Here is a 23,555-nt window from a genome sequence, read left to right as displayed (position 1 = left end):
CTCACCTGCCAGGGAGGGAGTGATCCTCCTTTGGGGCTGTGCCTCCAGGGACCATACACCCTCCTGTCCCCTCCCCCCTGCTCTGGCCACCCTCAGGGACTGAGGTCCCAGTCGCTGCCAGGGGAGCAAGAGTACCCACCTTCTGGTCCTGCCGGAGAAGTTAATCTGAGTTGAAAACATCTCAGGACCCATCTCAGCCTTACTCCCAGCCCCTCCATGACTCCCATGGAAGCCCAGGAGGCCTCAGGCTGAGTCCGTGGGGAAGAGGGGGGTAAGGCTCACCTGGAAGAGAGGGAGAAGATGGGGGCACTGGACCAAGGCAGAGGGGATACCAGAAGCGCTTGAGTTTGATTTGGGCACCTTTGTCCCCCTGTTCTTAATCCTGTGGAAATTCCCCTCCCCAATAACTCAGTTCAGGCTTAATTCAACAACTGGACAGATCTCGGGGTCTGGGCCAGTGGGAAGGGCTGGAGGACAACCCAGCCACCGGGATCCTCCCTCCTTCCTGCTGGCAACAAGGGCAGTAACCACAGCAACAGTAACACACCTCACTGAGCACTTACTGGGTCCAGGTCTTTTACTTGCATAGAATTTACGAGTAATCGGATTGTTATTGGTACCTAAGTAGGAACACCCTGGGCCAGAGGTTCCCAGAAGTGTAGTCTGGGGATCACCTGTTTTAGACTCATGGAGGGTTCCCAGGTGTAGTACCAACTGAATCAGCATCTCATGGGGGAGTCTGCATTTTTAACCACTGTCTAGACACTAAAGTTTGAGAACTGCTGCTCCCAGTTTTGCTGTCGCCTTAGAGCCAGCTGCTCTTGGGATTCATGTGCCAGGAGGTGAAGGTGGTGCGGGGTTTGCCTGCCCCGACACTGAGGCGCTGCCCCCAGAAGAGCCTCTCCCCTGCCTGTGGCCACAGCAGCCCTGCTCCAGGAGGGGAGGGGCAAGAGCCCTGGTTATAGCTTCTTCACACCAGGAGCCAGTCTCAGTCCTGTGGAGGCTGACGCTTACCGAGGGCAGCATGTGTACCCACCCAACATCCCTTGGCAAATAATCCATCTTGCTGACACATCCCACCCCAGGCCTCCCCAAGTAGAATGCCTGGTGGTCTTCCCCAGGGCCTGATGGATTATACAGAACGAAATGTTCTGATGGACAACGCAGTGAAGGTGGACTCGCCAGCTGCTATGGCCTCCACTCTGTCTGGAGAGGCCGTTTTGTCATGGGGCTGGGGGACCCAGGGCCCTGGAGGGAGGCTTTCGTACCCCTCTCCTGCCCAAGAATCCCAGCTCTGTTGCTCACCGCGGGGAGGGGTGCCAACTGTGAACTGGTGATGCAGCGGGCAAAGGGTCCTTAAGGCAAGAGCCAGAGCAGCTCAGTGACAGCACTTTTAGGGAGTCAGAGGAACCCAGACAGCAGCCTTGCCTGCCTCCCGCAGACTTGGTCTTGGCCTTGGGCAAGTCACTGTGGCTCTTGGATCGCAGGTGACCAGGTGGTCAGCAGGGCGTGTTCTGTTCCCATACCCAGAAGAGGTCATCCTCTCCTGGCTGTGCGCACGTGCGTGTGTGTGTGTGCGTGTGCGTGTGTGTGCGTGTGCGTGTGTGGTTTGTTCACTATTGCAACATGTGCTGCCTTCAAGGCCCATCTTCCTCCGCTGTGTCCCCGCATGGGCCCCCCACCCCCTGCACAGGAGCAGGGGCCGACAGCCTCCTCTATCGTCTACCCCACACGTGGCCTTCTTTGTGCAGGGCTGGACGCACAGTGGGGTGGGTGCCCCACAGGTGCTCATTTATGATTTATGGTTGAGAATTTAAGTGGCAACGTCCTTCAGGGCAGGGCCTGGGGAGAGGGCTGCCACCGGGGGACAGCCCTAAAGACAGAATTCCTCCACAGCTACTTAGCTATGGGCTGGGCCTGGCCCTCAGACCCAGTGGGACCTGGCATGGTGGCTAATGGCCAGCTCACCCTGTCTCCGGGTCTCACGGGGCACCCCCTTCTCTCTCCCCCACAGGACAGCTCTCCTGCAGGCGCGCCCCCGGCTGCTCCTCCCCGTGCAAAGCCTTGTGTGCCTGGCAGCCTTTGGCCTGGCCCTGCCGCTGGCTATCAGCCTCTTCCCCCAGATGTCAGAGGTCAGTGGAGAGAGGGGCTCAAGGGCAGGACAGGGAGGGTTGCCGTTCGGTCATTTATGAACCGATACCTACTCAGTGCTGATACCTTAGCACTGTGCTAGCTAGGTACTGGGGTTGGACAGTGAATGAGACGGGCCCAGGCTCTGACCTCTCAGGGTCAAGGGTCAAGCAGTGAACACAGCAATGAAACGGAATAGCAAGTGAAGGGTGAGCAGTGTTAAGATGGGAGGAGTTTGGCCGTGGGAGGAGACAGTAGGGGCCCAAACAGAGCTTAGAGAGAAGTGGCATTTCATGGGGGCCTGAAGGATGGGCTAGAGTTGGCCAGGTGTGTAAGAGGTGAGGGGACGCATAGGCTGAGGTCACCTGGTGTGAAGGTAGGCGGCACACAGCTGAGGAAAGCCTGCCTGTTGGGTAGAGAGTGGGGAAGATGAGGTGGGCCAGGTACGGGGGCCTGACGTCAGGGGGTGCCGGGAACTTGGAAGCCAGCACAGTGGGTAAACGTTACCAGAAGAGCTGTGCAGAGCAGGACCACAGATTCCTGATTTTGAACCGTCCCCATGGCTGTATGGTGAGGCTGCGTTGGAGCTCTGGAGAAGGAGCCTTCAGGAGGCGGTGGCGGGAGTCCAGCGAGAGATGATGGTGGCTTGGACCAGGCTGCTGGCAGCGGGCATGGAGTGAAGTGGGTCCTTTAAGAGAGAGTTAGGAGGCAGCTCCATACTGCGTGTGGGGGGAGGACAGGAAACCGGCAGGATGTGCGCCCGGCTTTCTGGTTTTGAACAACCCGGCAAGACGCAGATGAGGAGGGGCCGGCGTGCAGGAGGACAGCACGTGGAGCTGGATGCACACATGGGGTTTGAGGAACTTGTGGAACCTGTGAACAGAGGTGCCCTGTGGAAGCTGGCTTTGGGTCTAGAAGCCAGGAGAGAGGCCTGGGCTGGAGGCACAGAAGTAGGAGCCCCCAGCATAAAACAGTGATGGAAGCCAGGGTGGTGGGTGGGATCAGCCCAGGAGCGTGTGGAGAAAATAAGCCCTGGGGAGGGGAGCTGCCCAAGGACAAGTGGCCAGGGAGGTAAGGACAGAGCCAAGTGAGACTGGAGTTGGGGGGCATCCACAGGGTCAGACCCTCCCGAGAGGTCAAGCTCCTCGGGGTTGAAGAGCGTCCATTGGTGTCTCAGTTTGTGAAGGCAAACCCCATCCCAAGGGGTGGAGCCCAGCCGGGGGGTAAGGAAATGGGGTGGCAGGCTGACCGCTTGGTCTAGAGGCTTGGTACCGGGGGAACAAAGAGAAGCAGACCCAGAGCTGGAATGAGATGTGGGATCAAGAGAGGCTTTTATTTATTTTCACTCTTTTAAAATGGGAGAGACTGGAGCTTGTGTAAATGCAAGGGGAAGGCACCAGGAGAGAAGAAGGACACCGGAGGAGGAGGACAGAGTGGGGGAGTCAGAACGCAGACAAGGGGTTCAAAGGATTCGCCTGGGTGGGGGAGACCCCACTTTAGCAGGGGGAGGCAAATGTTGGTTGGGGGGTGGAGTTCGGGGGTGGGGAGGTTAAGGAAGTTGATCTGATAGCTCCTGTGTTCTCATGACTGAGCAGAGAGGAAGGAGGCGGGTGGGAAGGGGGAGGTCAAAGGTCAGAGGACCATGCAAAAGGCTGGAGAGCTTCGGAGGGGAGAACGGGAGAGATAGCGGACTAAGGAAGTCAGAGAGCCTGGTGGGCAGTGCCGGGGGGTCAGTGGAGGGGACAGCTGGGGATGGACACAGGTCTGTGGGGATGGCCAGGGCCTGTCTACCCAGAGGTACAGGGCCTGCTCCAGTTTCGTCTGGTTGGGTGAGGCATTCGGGAGGCTGGTAGGAGTTCAGGAGGAGCAAAGGACCCCAGAATCTTAGCTGGGTGGGGGTGAGGAAGCATGAGCAAACCGAGTGGGAAAAGCAAGGTTTGGTGCAGAGACCCAGGGAGGGCAAAGAATGACCATGGTATTTGGAGTTACAGAACTCATGGGAAGATGGGGGCTGTGGCTGCAGATGGATGCTTCTGAATCTGTGACCGCAGGACTGACCTGCGGGGTGGGAGGGGTGCAGGTTCCTCCAGGGGAGTTGGGGAAGGTGAAAATAAGGGTCCTGGGATGTTACACTGGGACTGTGAGGACTGGAGACCCAGGGTCTTAGAGTAGGAGGTAGTGACCCAGCCTCCAGGCCCCGAAGAGGGTGAGGACTGGAGTCACTTGCCTCCACTGAGCCCCAGAGTTTCAGGAGGAAACTATAATGGGATGGGGCTCCTATGTTGGGGGCCAGGCCAGTGCACACAGGATGGGAAGCTCAGCAGTATCCTCATACCCACAGGGCCCAGCCTTGCCGTGGAGCAGGGAAAGGCCTCCCCATCCTTCCCCTCAACCCAAAAGCTGAACAGCTATATCCTGATGCTTAGGGACTCCAAATAGAGCTGGGGGCTCCAGGTTGCCTGGAAGCTCTGAAGACAAGAGGGAGGGCACTTCTCGGCGGCCCTGGCATCCCCATCTGGAAGGCCTGGGCCTGCTACTCCCCAAAGCCACTGACAGCATCTCTTTATAACAGCTGGGCTGAGTCTGCAGTTCTGGGCAAGAGTCAGAGTGCCCCAGGGGCTTGCAGGCACCACTGTGTTCAGAAGCTTCAAGTAGCCAGCTCCCATAGCTCTACCTGTCTGCACAGGAGCGGGAGCCAGGGCAGAGAAACCGCATGAGCCTATCCCACTGGAAGGATTTTCAAGGTCATCCAGTTTACCACCCTCCTGGCTCTGCTGGGGTAAATGGAGACCCAGAGCAGCCAAGGTCCCGGCCCAAAGTCCCAGAAGCCATGTGCTAATATGGAAGGACACCCCAGAGGCTCACTCCCAGTCCAGAGCTTCCAGGAGATGTTGCATCTGCTTGTTCTGTAGGATTTTCTCTTCTCACTCTTTTCTCTTCGCCTACCCTGAGACAGTGGAGAGAGGAGGGAGCTGGGGCCTCCCTGTGGTGGGGAAGAGTCTAGGAGTGTTATGGGTCTAAGGGCGGGTGTTCCTTTGGGGCAAATAATGGAGAAATGGCCACAGTCCCCCAACTCGGGCCTCCAGCCCTGGCTGCAGAGAGGTGGTCTAAGTGAGCAGCCCTGGCCTAAGGGAGTCAACATCCAGGCTCCTCCCTTCCCCCATGTCTGCCACAAATAAGCATGGAAGTTAGTTCTTCTGGGTGTCTAACCAAAATCCTTCTCGTTGCAACCCAAGCCTCCTTCTCTAGTTGGAAAGAATAGAGTCATTTTGTAATAAGTCTGTTTTCTGGGAAAGGAGGGTAGGGACGTGATCTTCAGAGCCCCCTCCTCACCTGCATCAACCCCAACAGGATGCAGGCTGGCCTGTGCATAATGGGGTGTTTGGCTGAGAGGACCTTGTTCCCCCATTCTTCCTCCCAATTAATTCTCTCTAACGAGGCGCTGCTTCTGCCATGTGGGGATCATGTCTCATATCCCAGAAGCCAATGTGATTTGCCACAATAAGTCTGGACCTGCTTGGGCTGACCCAACCTTGCCAAGAGCCACCAAGGTTGTCAACAGGAGTGATCACTGGAACGCTAATTAATTAATTAGGTGACTTGGAGATGGAATTTAGGAACTGGTTCCTAGAATGGCTGGCCTGCAGTGAGTGGTGTGGGGTTTCCAACCCACTAACCCCAGAGGTTGAAGAAAGAACTTCAATCCCCTCTTCAATTCCTGGGAGAGAGTTTTGGGGGTGTTTTTAAGATTTTTTTTTTTTTTTTGATGTGGACCATTTTTTCAAGTCTTTATTGAATTTGTTACAATATTGCTTCTGTTTTATGTTTTGGTTTTTTTGGCCATGAGGCACGTAGGATCTTGGCTCCCTGACCAGGGATCGAACCCACACCCCCTGCAATGGAAGGCGAAGTCTTAACCACTGGCCCTCCAGGGAAGTCCCCCTGGGAGAGAGTTTTGTCTGCGCTTTTCAAATTAGTATTTCTGCCTATTAAAATGGTGCTAATTTTAAAATTAACATTGCAAATAATAATAATACCTACCATTTGCCAAACATCTACTAGGCCAGGTAGCATGCCGGGAACTCTGCATGCCTTGCATTAAATCTTCCTAATGCCCCTCAAGTCCATCAAAGGGTGTTGCCTAGACAGATGTTGCCTAGTTAGGTGCGTGTGTCTCAGGCTCTGGGGTGAGATTTTGGCTGGGGAACAGGGAACCTTTGAGTCATGGGGGGGACTGAAGTCCTGGAAGGGTTGAGGTCTCTGTAGGAGGAAGAAAAGCTGTTTAAAGAGGGCAGGAGCAGGCAGGGGAGAGCCCTGATGAGCAGTTTCGTGGACACTGAGGACAAGGGCATTTCGAGGAGGAGGGGGCTCCCTGCAAGTGAGCTGCTGCCGAGGGCACTAGGAGTTGACAAGACTTGGCAACCGGGGGGTGTGGCTGGACGAGGCAGTCGAGGAGGCAAAATGGCAGTCAGGTTTCTCTCTTTGTTCAGAGAAATGAACTCAGGGATGGGAAGCCATTGGAGAATAGCAAAGAAAATTTCACTCATTGATGTTCTGTGAGATGGGGGGTTGGGGGCCTGGAGAAAAGGCAGTGATGGGGAAGCAATCACACAGCCCAGGATAGAAAGGCATGGCCTCCAAGGGTTCCTGGGGTCCAGTAAGTACAAGGGCCTGGTTGACTGTGGTGGTAAAATGCGGACCCAGAACATGACAGTCCCGTGAGGTTCGTACCAGTATTATTCCACGTTTACAAATGAGAAAACTGAGGCGCATCAAGGTTAAGGACCTTGCCCAAGGTCCAAAGTTGATAATGATGGAATAGGCTCTGTACCCACAAAAGGATTCCAGAACCCTCCTCAGCCCACCCCCATCTCACTATAAAATGAGAAGGCCCAAGTCTGAGCCCCAGATGGCTCCTTGCTAATTTATCGATAGGAACATTCCAGTGCCCTCCCCCAGCCCTCCTCCTTCATGGGGAATCCATGTTCAGGTTCACAGGGACCTTCTGAAGCAGGTGTTTGTGCCTTTGTTCTCTAACCCAGAGCTGAGGCAGGAGGCGGGGGTAGGGGGTCTATGGGCCAGCAGTTTGGGTAGGGAGGCTCCTTAGGAGCTTGGGTGTGAGGACAGGGGAGCAAGGTCTGGCCTCCCTTCTGAGCCCCGGTCCTGTTGCCGGGAGTGTGGGGTCTGCCCCGGTGTATCCTGTGACCTTCAGATTAAGGCTGTAGGTCATTGGCCAAGGCCAGCTCAGCCAGGCATGGACGGGCCCGTCTGCACCCAGATACTGGGGTGATTTCCCCTTTTTCTTGTAACTTGGAGGGCCATGTCATAGCCCCCTGCTCTCAGGGAGCCTCTGTTCTGGGGGTGCAGACAGAAGCCAAATAACCAAGGAATGTCAGGTGATGGTGCAGCTATGATGGAAAGGAGAGGGCTGTGTTGGAGCTTGCCCAGGGCTGTGCTGGGTCAGGCGGGTTGCAGAGGCCTCCCTGTGGCATGTGGGGCCTGATTTGTGGTGACCTTTCTGGCCCTGCCCTCTCTGGAGATTTGGGGCTCTGGGCTCCAGGCCAACGTGGGGTCATCTCTGTCCTCCCTCAGACACACACGCGCGCGCACGCGCGCGCGCGCGCACACACACACACACACACACACACGCTGGTGTCTCAGCTTCCTCGAGGGAGATGTCCAAGGTCCAGTCTCTGGGCCCATGGGCTTGGCTGCCACAAGAGGCTGGACCTGGGGATGGTGAATGTCCCTCCAAATTCTGACAGCCGGTGTTCCCCACCTGGGAGCGCTTCCAATCCCATTTAGTGAACCTCGTTAAGGTTCAAGAAGCAGTACCTTGGCCAAGTACCCTGCCCACGGCCCTGCCTGTTTCTCTCTCTCTTTGTGCCTCTCTCCCTCGATTCCTCTGGGCTCTCCCCCACCCCGTTCCCCTCTCTTTCCCTCGCGATTCCCCCCGGGAGCTCTGGGAGTGGGGGAGGCTGGGGAACTGGGCTGCACATACAAGCCGGTGCCATTGTTCGACAATCTGTTTTTGTCTTCATCTTGTTGGCAGGCGGCAGGACAGGAGCAAAAGGTTAATGAGACGCTGTGCAGCGGGATTACCGACGGCGAGCGGCGGGCGGGCGAGCCAGCCATGGTGACAGGGAACTAATTAGGAGCAGTTTAACAGGAGGAAAAAGTGAAATCTCCTCTTCACCAACTGTCAATAATTAGCTGATTTGGTGAGGTTGAAATGTGCCCACAGGAAAAGTTGGGGCTTTTCTGTGGCTGAGTGAGGCTGTGGGTACGGGGGCCCCTGGGGGCTCCGCCCTGTCCCTACAGGTGGGGCTCAGGCCGGGGGCCGCCACACATGCCCCAGGTCTGCCCTCCTCCCATCTGGCTGGCATCCCCCAGCCTCAACTCTCTGTATGACCTTGGTCTTCGCCCTAAAGACCTCAGTTTCCCCTGCCATAAGATAAGGTGTTGTACGTAAGCTTTCTCCTGGTTCCGCCCATGAGGATTCTGGAAGTGAAACCACGAGACCGGCCCCTGGTACTTGAGCAGGGAGAGCCGATGGCGGGCTGTGTGACCTTAAGTCAGCTGCTGACCCTTGGATGCCTCTCTGGCAGCGTGGCTGTGCCACCCTCTCGGGCCAGGTGTGGCTTATGAATGGTGCTGAATGGCGAATGGGCAGAACCCCCCTTGGAACGTGCCTTCTAGCCCCTGGACCCTGATTCAGCTCCTCTGTCCTCCCAGCAGCAATAGAGGCTGAGGTGGGGGCACAGGCAAGATGGGGCCGGGCTGCTGCCATAGGGCTGGGGGCTTCTCGAGTGTGTGTGTGTGTCTCTCCCCCCGGCACCAGTTTTGTGGGGTCCACGTGAGGCCAAGGAGTCAGGTTCACTGGCAGCGAGGGTTGTTGCCCTGCAGTTGTCTATTGTCAGCTGTTGGTTTGCTGGCCCCTGCCCTTTGGCCTTCCCTGACACCTCAGCAGAGGACCCCCTCCCCACCCTCCCTCTGCCCCTCCAGCTTCTGCCAGACACCTTGACTGGAAGAAAAGGCAGCATCTGAGCCCCCCAGGGCTTGCTGCTCAGAGCCTCCCCTGTCAGCCCTGCTGACCCCCCAACCCCCTCCCTCTCAGCCCAGCCCCTCCTCACCTCAGCCCTGGAGGGTCCAGAGAACCAGAAACCTAGGCCCTCCTTATGTCTTCACACTAGTCACCCTGGCCCCAGAGGTTGGCTCTTAGAGGTCACACGCATGCTGTAGATGAGGTACCTGAAGGTCCAGCTCAGCCATGCCCCGGCTCACCCGCCTACCTCTTCCAGCTCCCCCTTCCAGCTTCCATAGTTACGAAACAAAGAGGCACATCGTCCCTGTACGGGGAAAGAATGTGGGTACCCCCAGTGGGTACCAGAACCTCCACCATCTCTCTCCCCATCACCAGCCCGGAAGAAAATGGTAGTTTTGATGAACCAGCTTGGCCGGGAGCTGTGACTTAGCAGAAGCAAATGTCTCCCCCAGCTTGCCTCCATTTCTCTGAGAAAGCATTTGAACTCCCAACCAAGAACAGGGAAGAGTTGGGAATGAGCTCAGGTCCACACTCAAGCTGTTCTAGAAGAGGTCCCTCCTCCAGGAAGTCCTCCCTGATGAGCCCCCCTAGGATCTGTCTCTCCCCACACATGTAGACTCTGGTCGCCTGCGTTTCTTGCATCCCATCTGCCTCCCCAGGACAACAGTCCATTCTCCATCCCTTGACTCGTAGGGTGTCCCTAAGGCTGAGAACTGGCACTATTTATCAACACCTAATACAGAGCGTGGCTCACCTGGGCTCACCTTGACTTCATTGCTTCCTGCTTCTCCCACTCTTCAAGGGCTGATATGAGGTCAGAAGCAATGTCTAGGGGGTAGTGTGTCCCTCTTGAGTCCACAGAGATTCACCATCTCCCAGAGCACATGCCTCCTCCCCTCCAATCTCAAATCCTTCTCCTACTTTGCTTGGAGATGCTTGTTTGGGGCTTTTCTCCTTTACTGCTTTAATCAGTCCCTATTGAACTCTGAAGCGGGCTATTTTTGCCATCAGAAATCTGCCGCCTCCCTGCCCGCTGCTTTCTTGGAGTTTGCCCACAGGACCCCCCAGGAGGGACGGATGGGAATGGCAAAGCCGCTTGGAGCCCAGGAACGCCAACGCCACCTGTCACGTTGCCTGTTCCACACACCCCCACCCCAAACCTGCGCGTGCACGCAGGCCCACACACGAGCACGTGCACGAACATGCGCACACATGCCCTGGTGACAAGCCTCAGCAGGGCCACCTCTCAGCCCATCCCTCCCCAGTTCTTTCTAGGACCTTCTAAAACACCTAGCTGAATAGAGGACAGGGAGGGAGGAGGCTTGGTTGTGCAAAGCTTCTGCTGAGAGGATTAAACGCATCAGTATGTGTGAAGTATTTAGAACGTGCCTGGCCCACAGCAAGCGTTTGACCCTGTGAGCCGTGAGGAGACACAGGCGAGCAAGACCCGGCCTGGCGGTGGGATAGCCACGGGGTCCTGCCTTCCTTTAGCAGGTTTTCTAAGCCTCCAAAGGGCCTTCTCATCCATTTCTTGGTATTATCCACATCCCAGCCCCGGGAGTAGAAAAATCTTTCCACCTCACATGTGGGGAAACTGAGACCTTGAGAAGGTGGAGGACAGGGAACGATTCTGAGTTTGGTCCACCAGAGGGCACCCAGGAACAGTGCAAATCTCCAAAATGGGGGGAGGTGTGGTCCGAGCATTCCGTGGGTGCACATCGCACAGGGGGGTGGAAAAGTATAAGATAAGGATCCCTGAACTTGGGGAGTGCAGTTCAGTTTGATTCCACTTTTACCGAGGGCCGACTATGCACATGGCACAGGGTGACTTGAGCTACCCTGAGTGGCTCACGCTGGGGTGGGGTGGGGGGTGGGGGCCCTGTATTCACAGCTGGCCTGCAGCTGGGGGTGTAATCGGCTGGGGGCACCGGAGGCAGCAGCAGCAATGGATTTGGTCTGAGAAGATCAGGGGAAGCTTCCTGGAGGATTAGGCCTCCAAGCCTACACATACAACGTACTGGGCATGAGAGCAGCCAGTGGGTGAGGAAGCTGGAGAAGGTTGCAGAAGACCTTGAGTGTCCAGCCAAGGAGTGTGACATTCACTGGGAAGGCAGTGGGAGCCCAGAGCCAGCACCCGAGCCTGATCTAGGCTCAGGCCTCAGCTGCTCCCCAGCTCCGGCCTAACACTCCTGTCCTCCAAGGACACTCAGGATAGCACTCAGGCCTGGACGTGTGTATCTGAGCAGGACCTGAGGCCCGCCTAGCCCTGGTGACAGAGGGTGGTATGTGGCCGCCCAGTAGGCAAGTTGGTTCCGGACCTGGCAGAGGCCTCAGGCACACAGGGTCAGCCAGGTGCCGGCCTGGGCTTTGGACCTGTGTCAATGTCGCCACCACCTGCGGACCCTCAGAGGCCCAGACCCCTGGCCAGGAGCAGGAGGCCGCTTTGAGCCATGTCACAGGGTCACACTGAACACCCCACCCCCCAGCCCAATGCCTTTGAAAAGGAGGCAGAAAAGCCACCAGAAGAAAGGCAAGTAGGAGGAACTTCTTTGTAGTAGGTAAAAGCCCCTGAAAGTGGGGCACAGGCCGGGGATCCAGTTTCCTGTTTATGTCTCGGCACCTTAGCTCCAGGTTCAAATATGTAAACTATCTGCTGGCTGCTGGCTGCAGGTGTGTGTGTGCTCTGAGGCTGCAGAGGCAGAGGTGATCCCAAATGCATTCCTGACTCTGGCCCCCCACCCAGGATGAGCCAGGAGACAGAGGCAAATAGCTCAGGGTTAACCCTTCCAGCGCCACAAAGGAAGCCCTTCAGGCTGCTCTAGGGGGCTCTGGGGCCAGCTGGGCCTGGGGGTGCTCCAGAGAGGCTCGTGCTTTGTGTTTGCTGCCTCTGACCTTAGATGCAACCGGAAATCTGGGGCTATCTGCTACAAGGGGAAGCAGGCTCTGAGCTGGGTCTGGAGGCTGGGGTTTGGGGCTCTGATAGGGTTAGGGTTAGGGTTAGGGTTAGGGTCTGAGAGGGGAGGGCATCCGGGTGAAGCTGTCTGGGAGCCAGGGTGCAGGTTCTGCCTGGGAGTCAGGGAGTGCGAGCAGGGCAATACTGCTCATCTCATGGCAAAGCGAGCCGTTTCCAACAGGCCCACGTCTTCTGGGCACCTCCAGTTCTGGGGCTGGGGGGTACCATCAACCAGTGCTGATTGATCACTTCAGCCAGGGCTCTGGCTCCCCATCCCAGACCCCGCCTTCCCTCGAGGTCCCCTGCTGACTGGCCATCAGGCACCTGGGGAGGAGTTCACCAGATGAATGGAGAGACCCACAAGTTCCTGCCGGCCCCCCACTGGCTGCCTGGACTGGGTCAGCCCTTCTCTCTTTGGCCACTCCTTGCCCAGCCTTCCTTCTCCTGTCACTTTCTCCCCAGAGGAGGCCCCTCAGAGCTCATCTGTGGTCAAGCCCCTGCCCTTGGCCTACTACCCTGGGGCTCTAGTCTTTTCTGAGCTGACGATAGTGACCCCTCCTTGCTGCATCCGCTCCTCTCACTGGGCCTTGGGACCTCCCTCTGTCCACAGCCCACTTCTGAGCCACTGTGGCCACCACACCATTTGTTCTGCTGCTGACACAGCACATGGAGCCGGCTTCTGCTTCTTCCCTTACCCCCAAATAGCAGGGGGACCCCAAGGGAACACACACCCTGTCCCTACCTCTAGGACCCTGAAGCTGGTTAGTTGCCCTCACTCAGTACTTGAATCTCATTCATTTACCAGCACAGCCCTGGATGTGATTTCTGTGGAGGGGACTCAGGCCCCCCACACCTCAGAGGGGTGATCTTCTTGGGGTAGGCAGCATGGGGGCCCCTGCCCCAGCTTCCTCCGCTGAGCCCAGTGCTGAGGACCCTCAGTGGACCCGACATCCATGAGCCTTCGAGACGGTGAGCCATTGGCTTAACCCCCAGCTATGGTCAGAGAACTAGAGAGGTCTTAACGAATGACCAGTTGAATTGGCCCAGGATGGAAGTGAGCGGCTGAGTGAGGGTTAGGAAATCTGGACTCTAGGGGGTCACCAAATCTCACCAAAATCCCTCTGCCAAGACCAAAGACCCAGAGCCTCTCAGCCCTCACCGGGGCCACATGGAAACTCTGTTTGCCTGGTGTTGCCATGCTGCCTGTTGTCTGTGGTGCCCTCCGTCACTGCCACCGCCCCTTGGGCTGGTCCCCCAAGGCCTCCATCATGGGCTTGTTCCCTATACCCGCCCCTCAAGTGTGCCTGTTCCCCAGGCCTGGCGCCCTCCCCTGCCATCTGCTCTTCTGGGCAACTCCTCCACTCCAGGGCTCTGGCTGTGCTCGCGTATCCAGGGCTCACTGATCTGCCCAGGCTCCTGCCCAGATCTCCTCCCCCAAGACCTGTCTGCCTCACCGGCTTCCCAACCTGGGGAACCCAGGCCTACCACCCTCCCACCCTGACCCACCCCCCCATATTCCCCTGCCTCTGAGAATGGCGTCACCAGCCACCCAGGCTCCTGAGCTAGAATTAGGAATCATCCAACGCACAGTCATCCTCGACACCTCCCTCTCACCCCCACATGGAATTGGTCATCAACTCCTGTGGATTTCGTCTTAGAAAGGATCTCCAGCACACCCTCCTGTCAGCCCCCACTGGCAGCACCATAGGCCAGGACCTGCCACCTCTCTCTGATTCCCTCAGCTGCCCCCTCACTCACCTCTCCAGTCCATCCTCCATGCTCACCACTGCCAGCAAGACAGGGATCTCGGACCACCCCTGCTCAGAGTCCTTCCGTGACTCCCATTGCCCTCAGGTAAAATGCTGACACCTTCACATGGCCTACAGGGACCTGCCTGCCCCAGCCCCACCTCCATTTCCTGCCACATTCCCAGCCTGCCCAGCATTGCCCACACCAAACATGCCATGCTGGCCAGCTTATGCTTTTCTCTTCCCCAGCAGGCTTTTCCTGCCCTCTCTTATCAAAACCTTCTGTTTCTTCCTGGCCTCCCTCCTCTGAGAAGCCTTCCTTCCTTGTTCTTTCATCAATGCACGGTAACCCCCACCCCCTCCCAGTTTCCATGGCACTTGGTTTGTCTCTCTGGGATCCATCTGCTTGCCTTTCTGACTCCTTCCCTAGACTTGAAGCTTCTCAAGGGCACGGGCTGCTCTGGTCCATCTCTGTGTGCCCAGCCCTGGTGTATGCAGTTGGCAGCTATGAACATCTGCTGACTTGAGGGCCGATGGAATTGAAATGAGAGGAAAAGGCTTAGGTGCCAGCTCTGTCCCTAAACGCCTGCTCCTGAGTCGAGGGCCTCGTCCACTGCCCTCCCCCGCAGCCTTCCCATTGCCTGCGTCTCCCCACCCTGCTTCCCTCCTACCTGCTGCCCTCAGCACGGTGGGGAGCCTGGGTCTGCAACAGCCCCGCTGGGAGGGTGAGGCCTCGGTCTCCACCAGGGCCAGTGCTCTCCAGGGAACGGGCCGAGTAGGCCGTGGCCCTGGCCCGTGGTCCTCCACTGTGGTGGTGAGCAGCCTCTCCAATTTTAATGCGGGCCTCAGTGCTTCAGTGAAAGCCGGCATGGGAAGTTGCTAATAATGGCACTAAAATAAAATATGCTACATCTGTTATGGGTAGCAGAACAAAATTAGCTGCTCACACCTCTGACATCCAAGATGTCTTAACTTAAAATACTCCTTGGCTTACTTTACATCATTTACTGATTATATTTAAAAGAAATACAATTTTGCAATTACTGTTCTTTCCAGCGTGATATCTATGCATCATTTTCCTTTTATGTTTATATATTTCTCCTTCATTAGTGCAGTCTGAAGGGTGATTAGGATTCTTCAAACATTTTACAGAGGTTAAACGTTGATTAAGATTTAATTATTACTGTAAATAGCTTGGAATGACATATGGTGCAAAAGCCTGACATATGTGCATTTGAATAAATGAAGTGCTATTTCCCAGGATGCCTCAGTAGCTGTTTAACAGCTTTCCCGAAGGGTTATGTTACACCTCATGGTAAGATTGCTGGGATGTTATATTTTGTTGGTTTTTGCAGCTGAAAGCTAAGAACAGTTTTCCAGTTTTTTAAAAACATTGAATATTTTAAATACCTAAATTGTTTTGCACAAATTTTTGCTAATTTGTCTAACTAGGTTAAACATTTTCAAAAGCATTTAGATTTTTAAGCGTGGGCGCTGTGCATTGTGTCAGTGGCAGCATGGGGACGAGGAGAGCCGGTGGGGTGGAGGGGACTCGGAGGCCGGCAGGGGTGTGGAGGGAGGAGGTGGTTTGAGGAGAGGGGGTGGGGAAGAGGCCTGGTCCCTGAGCCTCACTCTTGTCTCTTTAGCCCTTTCAAGTGGCCTGGATATTGGGGTACCAGGGACTACAGGAAGAGGGTCCCCCTTCTCCAGGAACTTCACCGGGCCCACCAGCTGTAGTCCACACTGAATCCCCTCTTGTCTGGTCTCGGACATGACTGAGTTCTCTAAAAGCCCGTCCAGTCTATGGCACCTCCCGCCTACTGCCCAGGGTTGCCACGTCTTGATGTATAGCAGGTACCTGGGACCAAGCTCAGCGAGCTGAGTTTCAAAGGCCCGGTGCTCCCTTGACTCAGTCCAGGGCAGGTGTCAGGCTGGGCCCCCCCACAGAGGGAGTGCCTCCCTCCCGGCTCCCTCAGGTTTGGGGGCTCAGGTGTCCCCACCAGATCGGTCCCTGGAGCTGCAGATCAACATCTGGGCGGCTGTGGAGCCTCCAGGGGGACCCCAGCCTCCCAGTACCCTCTGCCTCTCTTCTTTCTGCTCATTGATTCAACACTTATGAACACCTACTGTCTCCCGGCACTGGGCCTTGAGGATGCGGGATGAACAAGATCACACACTCGCTGCCTCATAGAGCTTGTGATCTAACGTGGAGAAGGGGGAGATGAGTGATCGGGCAGCCTTGAACCACATGCTACAACGGCTTTACAAAGTGCAGGGGAGAGTGGGGCTGGAGACGTGGCCGTACCCAGCCTGGATGAGGGAAGATGTCTAAAGCTGAGGGAATGGGGGTTGGGGAGGAGAGGAAGTGGCAGAGGGCAGCTCAGGCGAAGACTCGGGGTGGGAATAACCCAGTGTATCTGAGGCACGGTGATAAGTGGGTGTGCCGTGTCTCCAGTCCAAGGGATTGGGTGGTGAGGGGGAGGCAGGGGCTGGATCTTGAGGGATCCAGGGATCCCACTGGGTCCCTGAGGGCAGTGGGGCCAGTGAGCCAGTTCATAACAAAGAGAGGCATGACCAGACTTGCAGCTGAGAAGGCTCCCGATGGCGGGATGGGACTGGAGTGGGTGACACCTGAGGGGAGGGAAGGAGAGTGGAGGTCAGGAGGCCCCAGGGTCTCTGGCCCCAGCACCACTGGGTGGCGGTGTGGTTAGCAGTGGTGGGGGAGGAGGAGATGAGTAATTCCGTTCTGCTCTGGATGGGTTGAGTTTAAGTACCTGTGGGGCTATGTGCAGGGAAGAGGAACCCTGAGACCCTGAGGAGTGTCCAGTGGGTGTCACACAAAGGGAGCTGGCAGTAACCTTGGAGAGGAGGATTGTTGTGGAGCGTGGTAGGAACAGAGGCCAGATTTGCTGTGGGTTGGAGAGTCAGTGGGAGGTGAAGAGATGGTGCTGGCCAGTGTGGACGATGCCTTGAAGAAATGTGGCTGTTGGAGGGGAGAGAGACCCGGTGGTAGCTGGAGCATGACGTGGGGTTAAGGGGAGGTTTTATGGGACGGGAGGTTCTCTGCTGATGAGCAGGAGGCAGTGGGCTGAAAAGGTGGGAAGGAGGGAGGGCAGTCCAGCTGTGGTCTGCAGAGTGGGGTCTTCGGGGGGAGGGATAGCCGCAGCGGGGCAGCTGGAGGGCAGGTCCAGAGCAGAGTGTGGACACAGGTAGGTCGTGGGTTTGACGAGAAGCTGAGGGGTATCTTCTGATGCCTTCTGTTTTCACCCCGAAGTAGGAAGATGAGTGCAGAGCTGAGGGTGGGGATGGCTGAGGACAGCAGAGGAGGTTTAAGGTGGCCTCTGCGGAGAATGGGAGAGGGAGTTGACGGGCCACGCGGCCCAGGGCTGGGGATTGTCTGGCCACTGTGAGGGTCCAGCCAAAGTCAGGGGCAGTGAATGTTGAGTGGTCTCTGCTAGGTGGTCAGGTTTAAGTGGAGAGAAGGTAGATGCATAATTGGGTTCCTCCAAAGCAGGGCTTCTACCAGTCAGGCCAGGAGGGCCTTGCAGCTCGAAGAGGCTGAAGTGGTTGGCCCTTCGCGTCCGGGTTGGAGGGGGAGGATGTGAAGTCTGAGCCGTAGGGAGTCTGGGGCTGGGGTATTGGTGGTCTGAAAATGCATAGGGAGAGTGAGTGGGGTGCTGGAAGGACAGGGGATGGTGGGGTCCAAGAGGGCGGGGTTTGGATTTAAGGAGTCTGGATGGAGCAGCCCTGGGGGTGACCAGGCCCAGGGTGTGTCCTGGGAGTGGTCTCTGCAGCATCGGGGACAAAGTCCTTGGAGATAAGGGAGACAGAGAGCTCAGAGGGTAGGACGTTCCCCCACATGGACATGCTGGCAGAGGAAGAGGCATGACCTGAGCTGGAAGGGGTATCGTGAGCCCCTGGGCCGAAGAGCAGTAAAGAAGGAAGATGTATCATTAGGCAGCACACGTGGGCCCTGGCTGGGGTGCCGGGGGCAGAGGGGAGAAGTGTGGGCACCAGGTGGTCCTAGCTGCTACTCCCAGCTCCCCACTCACCCCTTCCCTCCCATCCCCCTCACCTTGCCTCTCTCTGTTCTCACTCTCTTCTCAGATCGAAACGACCCAGTTAGAGCCTGAGATTGCCCGGGCCACGAGCAGCCGGACAGTGGTGTACAACAAGGGGCTGTGAGCAGTGGTCGGCCGGCCTGGGGAACGGAGCGTTGTCCAGGCCGGGAGTTGGGGGCAGGGAAGGAGTCCCGTGGGCTGCACCTGCAGGGAGAGGCCAGCTGACCCCCCAGTCCTGGGCTACCTGCGGGACCCCTCCCCCCACAGTTGTAGGGAGACTAATCTATTCACACTTTAACATAAGGGACAGGAATTCTGACACATTTACTATGAAAAATAATCAAGTGCATTTCTGGGCCTTACGTGGGGTTGTCAAAACTCTACTTAGCACAATTATGTGTGAAGCTGAAAAACTGTAGAGTGCCCACGGGGTAGGATTAGGATCCTTTTATACTTTGGTTTCTTTTTTCTTTTTCTTTTTTATCAGAATCAAGCCTTGGTTGCAGCTGCCCGGATGCAACAGGTGGTGGGAGGAGTAGGCCTGGTGGCCTTGGTGGCCTGGCTGGTAGATTTAAGATATTACTGTGGCCAGGCCCGATAGCTCCCTGGGCTGGGCTGGGCTGTGCTGGACTGGACTAGGGAGGGGAGGGGAGGCAGTCTACACTTGACAGGATGAACCAGCTGTGACTGAGTTCCTCAGGAGGTGGCCCAGGAAGTCAAGGGGCACTGGAGGCCTCTAGAAGATTCCTTGGGCAGCTGGCTCTGAGTGTGGCCAGCCTTCATGCCACACCTGCAGAACCAGTTCCCCTGCGTGAAGCCCAGTGACACACTGAGGCTGGTGTCACCCTCCACGGAGCCCTGATCCATTTGAGACCCCGAGATGACCCCAGCTCCAGGCAGGAAGTCCTAAGAAAGAACGAAGCTTGGCGGGAACCGTGGCCTGCCCTCTGCCCTCTGCCCTCTGCGGGAAGATCTTCCTTCCAGGCACAGGCTGGAAGCTGGGCGTTGGGACTGAGGGTAGGGCTGGAGCCAGGCTGACTGCTGTCCTTTCCAGCCACCGGGCCACCTGTCCCAGCCCAGCATTTCCTGAGCAGGAGGGTCTCGTGCCTGAGGGTGCAAAGCCCAGATCTCTAGGCATCTACCTGAGAGCATCAACCCAGGAACAGCAGGCCCCTGCTCTGGCACTAACGGGCTGTGTGACCTTGGACGTGTCCACTACCTTCTCTGAGTCTTCACTCCCTGTCCGGAACCAGAGGACTGGATTGAGGGGTTCCCACCTGCTCTTCCAGCTAGACTTTGTCTTTGCCTGTCCTGCTCAGATGCTGGGCATCCCAGGCATATCCCCAGCGTGGACACTGGACTGGGAATGGGGCAGGCTCCGTTGGAAATGGCCAGCTGTTGGCTTCAGAACCTGGACCTTGCCCTTCTGTATGTGAACACACATTCCTGGAGCACTTGACCTTTGCCAAACACTTTACAGGTCTGAGGGAAGAGGCAGCGTGCATGCCTGGGCCTGAGTGTGGGCCCGCATGCTCGTGCCGCTGTGTCTCACCCTGCATGGGCCTCCGAGGCCCCTTGCTGCTGGCTCTCATTTGCAGGCCAGGAAAGGGGAGAGTGCTACAGGATCTTTGCAGAGGAAGCAGGGCCTGAGGTGGGGGTGAACAAGATAAGCCCCCTGACCCCCATTTGAAAGGCCCAAACAAAGAGGAAGGCTGGGCCTCCATGCATCCCTCACCTGACCCCAACTTGAATGGAGCCCTTGATATGCAGCCAAAGGGCCTCTGCTTCCCTGGCGGCTTCATCTGGGGAGAGACCTGGCTGGAGATGGACACATGCACTTGCAGGAAAAGGCTATTGCAGGACGGCAAGGGCGTGGCCATGGGTGGCTTTTGCCACCTTTAGGGCAGGGTAGTTGTGAGGTGCATTGCTACCACGCACTCCTCAGAAGCCCCTGCTGCCCTCACCACCCAGGCAGGCCCTGGTGCCCCCCAGCTAGCTCTGCAGGATGCTTCCCTGAGGGCTCCCCACTCTCCTAAGGAGCAGCCCACCCACTGCCCATCAGGAAAAGGAGACGGCAGAGACAGGCATGGGGGACACAAGAGCAGAGGGGGTACCACAGTGCTGGAGGGGCAGGTTGTTTTGAGCTAATCCTGCCATAATGTGAATGTGCCAGTGACTGGGGGCTGGGCACGTCTGGGTCCTCTTTTGAAAAGCTCACTTCAAGCTCACCTTGCCCCACCTCCATAGGGTCTTGTTCTTTCGCACTTTATACCTTGGGACCAAAACTGCCCACCCCAGCTCTATTCCCACCCCGTCCAGGGGCCTGGCAGAGATGGGGTCTTTCCAACTCTGCCTCTGTGCTGGTTGCCCCTGCCCAGCCCCACCCCTGCCCGAGCCTTGGGAGCCCCGTGGCCTCGGCATCTCATAACCTACTTACTTTGTCTCCTGGATGCATTCCGGTCATGCTCCCAATGCAATTTCACGTGAGCTAAGTGGGTTTCTCCTGGGGAGTGGGAGGGGTGGGTGGCAAAGGATCCTTGTAGCTCAGGGTAATTGTGACAGAGGTTCAGGCGACCATGCTGCGAAGTCCTGGTCTGGCTGCAAAAAATACCATGAGAGGAAGCTTTTGGCCAACATGGATCCTCTACCCTGCTGAGGACAGAGGAAGGGAGGCCTCGTGGGCAGATTGGTTCAATAACTAGGGGTGGTGGGAAGGCTGAGCCGGGATCCACTGAGGGCTGGGTCTGGCCCAGCTGTGCCAGAAGACAGGGCACACCTGCAACTGGCTCTCTCTCTAGCCCTGGTGTACCCTCCTCTGGTCACTTCAAACATTCCCTCAGGCTTGGGGATGCCCTTCTCCTATTCCAGAGAGCCATCTGAGCACAGGAACTAAAAGCTCAAGACGTCAAGCTAACCAACAGACCCCTTTTCCGATTCCTGACTGTGAGCCAGCTGGTCTCCTGTCCTGGGCCTCTAGCCTGGGAGCAGGGTGACGTCCTGAGAGGACAAGGGCAGTGGATGGAAGGAGGGCGGTTTTCTAACCCTGGGCCAGTGTGAGTGAAACAGCAGCACACACGCCTTGGCCACTCCCGGGGGCTTCGCAGCGTCTTTTTAACCTTCTCAGAAAATTTCTCAATCTACCAATGTAATACTGTGGGCAATAAATGATGGATTTAAAGCATCGGGGCTTGGCTTTGTGAATTGTGGGTGGGAGAGGTAGGGGTGGGGAAACAGTGGGAACAAGCCAAGAGCTGACTGAGGATTCTGTGAGAAGGCCCCTGAGGACGGTGCAGACCCAGGCTCCAGGAGGGCTCAGGCCTGCTAGGAGGCCCAAAGGGAAAGAGAGACAAAAGGACGGAGGGGCATGTGAGGGCAGGAAGTGGGACAAAGCGGGTGAGCTGAAACTCTGCAGAAAGACCCTTTACAGAGTGGTGGCTGAGTGGAGGGCTCACTAAGGGCCCCACTGCAAGGAACTGAGCAGAAGAGGGATTTTGGTAGATTCTTGGCTACTGATATCCAGGGGACTGGGGGGAGGCCTGGGAGGGGCATTCTGGACTGCCTGGGGGCCCGGAGGGACTTCACAGGGAGAAGAGGTTTGAGCCCTGTGGAAAGGTACCTGATATTGGCAGTGGTGCATGGCACCATCCCGGGGAACTCTGCCCTTTCCTAACTCCTCCACAGTCCCTCAGGGCCAGGCCTCAGCCACCTCCTGACCGCTTTGCCTCCTCCAATTCCAGGCAGCTCCCAGAGTTCCTGAGGGAGTGAGGCCTGGCCTCTTCTCTGGGACCTCCAAGCATCTTCCAAGCCTGCAGGGAGAAGCTGATGGCCTCCTCTGCCAGGAGGATCATGTAGTGGAGGTGGGGTTCATAGCTGGGGTAGGGCAGACCCGGCTTCCAGCCCCAGTTTGGCCCCAGCCCGACTGTGACTTCTAGCCAGTCACCTCCTTTATTCACCCATTCATTCAGTCAGATGTTTATGGAACATCTCCAGCAGAGCCTTGGTGTCCTTAGCTATAAAACATGAAGAAAAGCATCACTCGCCGGACTGGTGTAAGGATGGAAGAGACCAGGTAAGGAACGCGCCCAGACACCTCTCCCACCCCTCCCAGGGGTCGGGGCGCTGGGCCTCCCTAGGAGGGTGGGAGGAGGGAAAGGGATGGGGGAGGGGTCTGTTCTCAAAGTGATACTTTTAGGTCAGGGGGCTTCTGGTCTCTGGGGAATTTCTTTGCTAAGAGCCTCACTGGCCACAGCCCCCCTCCGGATGGAAATCCTTGACTCTCAGAAAAGACACAAATCCCTCCTGGGAGCTGTTTGTTGTTTTTAGCTAGTTTGGGGGCTCAGCTTCTGCCTAGCCCGGAGATCATTAACACTCCAGGAATGTGGCTTCCCCTGGCCCCATCCCCATCCGCTGGCCCCTAGGGCCTCCCTCCTTCCACCCAGGCCATGGTTAGAAGGAGACTCAGAATGCCAGCGGATGAGGGCAGTGATGAGTGACCCTTTCCCAAGGCCCTGGGCAGCCGGCTTCCCCTGTCCTCCAGAACTGCCACTGCCCCTGCTATCTCACCCATTCCGCTGTCATTGGTTAGCCCCCCAAACAGGAAAGTATCAGCCATTCCCTGAAAGGCCTAACCCCCACATGCTTCCCTGCAGTACCAGGTGTCTCTCTTAGGCAGTGGCCCAGAAGTGTTTGTTCTCTGTGTCCCATTCCGAGGTAGGTGCCGGCAGCCTGTCCAGGTCAGAGCCTGGCCCCTTTCTGACAAGGACACCTCCTCAGCCAGAGCAAGAATCTGGAGACCTACCTCACCCCAGTCCCCTGGGCTTTTCAGAAGGGTAGAGAGAAGGAAGGAGAGAACAAAGTGGGGAAAGACAAGGTGTACAAATGGGCAGACAGACAGAGACGCCAGATGTCCCCCTTGAAGACCCCATGCAAATCCAGCGGGTAAATGAGGGAAGGGGGCTGCCATCAGTCCCCAGCCACCTGAGCTGGTTCTCCTCCTCTTCACGTGTGAGCATGGCAGAGGGAGGGACAGTACAGCAGGGCCCTCGCTCTCCAGAACTGAGCTGCAGGAAGACACTGGAGACGTAAGTGAGCCAGGGGCTGCAGCGCCAAGGAGGCTGGGAGCCACTGGAGACTTAATTGGAGAAGTAGATTCATCTGTCAACGGAGTGGAGTGTAGAGTGAAAAGGCAAGACTGCTGGGGAGACCAGGGAAGAGGCCACTGTGGCAGTCAAGGTGAGGGAAGATGGGGCCTGGACCAGGTGGTGGGATGGGGATGGAGAGAAGTGAAGAGATTCAGAACTGCTTAGCTCTTGCCAATTGATTGTGGAAAGGATGGCAGAGAAAAGTCAAAGATGGCCCCAGGTTCTTGGCTTGGGCAGCTGAGGACATAGATGGTGGTGCCATATCTCAGAGCTTAGGAACAGAGAAGGAAGAACAAATCTGCAGAGAAGATAGTACATTCTGTTCTGCAAGTTATTAGAGGTTCCTATGAGATAACCAAGTCAAGATGTCAGGAGACAATTGAGTGTGCTTGTCTGGAGTTCAGAAGGCGGGGTGGGACTGGATGTGTAGATTGGCAAGTTATCCATTTATTGAGAGTACCTGGAGCTAAAGGAACA

The 23,555-nt window shown here is 56.8% G+C and overlaps 1 protein-coding gene across 4 annotated transcripts in view; it reads left to right on the top strand.

Annotated features, from left to right (window-relative positions):
- The window catches only part of SFXN5 (sideroflexin 5), a 120,731-nt gene extending 99,643 nt beyond the window's left edge, over positions 1–21,088 (top strand). For 2 of the 4 annotated variants that reach the window (XM_082641787.1, XM_082641785.1), the window contains 2 exons: positions 2,015–2,132; positions 8,183–10,989. In XM_082641787.1, coding sequence (XP_082497913.1) covers positions 2,015–2,132; positions 8,183–8,281 — 217 coding nt within the window. In that variant the 3' untranslated portion in view covers positions 8,282–10,989. Of the gene's footprint in view, positions 1–2,014; positions 2,133–8,182; positions 10,990–17,983 lie in introns of those variants that run through there. The other 2 variants (XM_082641786.1, XM_082641789.1) reach the window with 2 other exon arrangements.
- The last annotated feature ends 2,467 nt before the right edge of the window (positions 21,089–23,555 follow it).

Source organism: Mesoplodon mirus (genome assembly GCF_964341445.2).
Source record: "Mesoplodon mirus genome assembly, chromosome: 14".
Taxonomy (NCBI): Eukaryota; Metazoa; Chordata; class Mammalia; order Artiodactyla; family Ziphiidae; genus Mesoplodon; species Mesoplodon mirus.
This window is presented reverse-complemented; position numbering and strand designations above follow the sequence as displayed.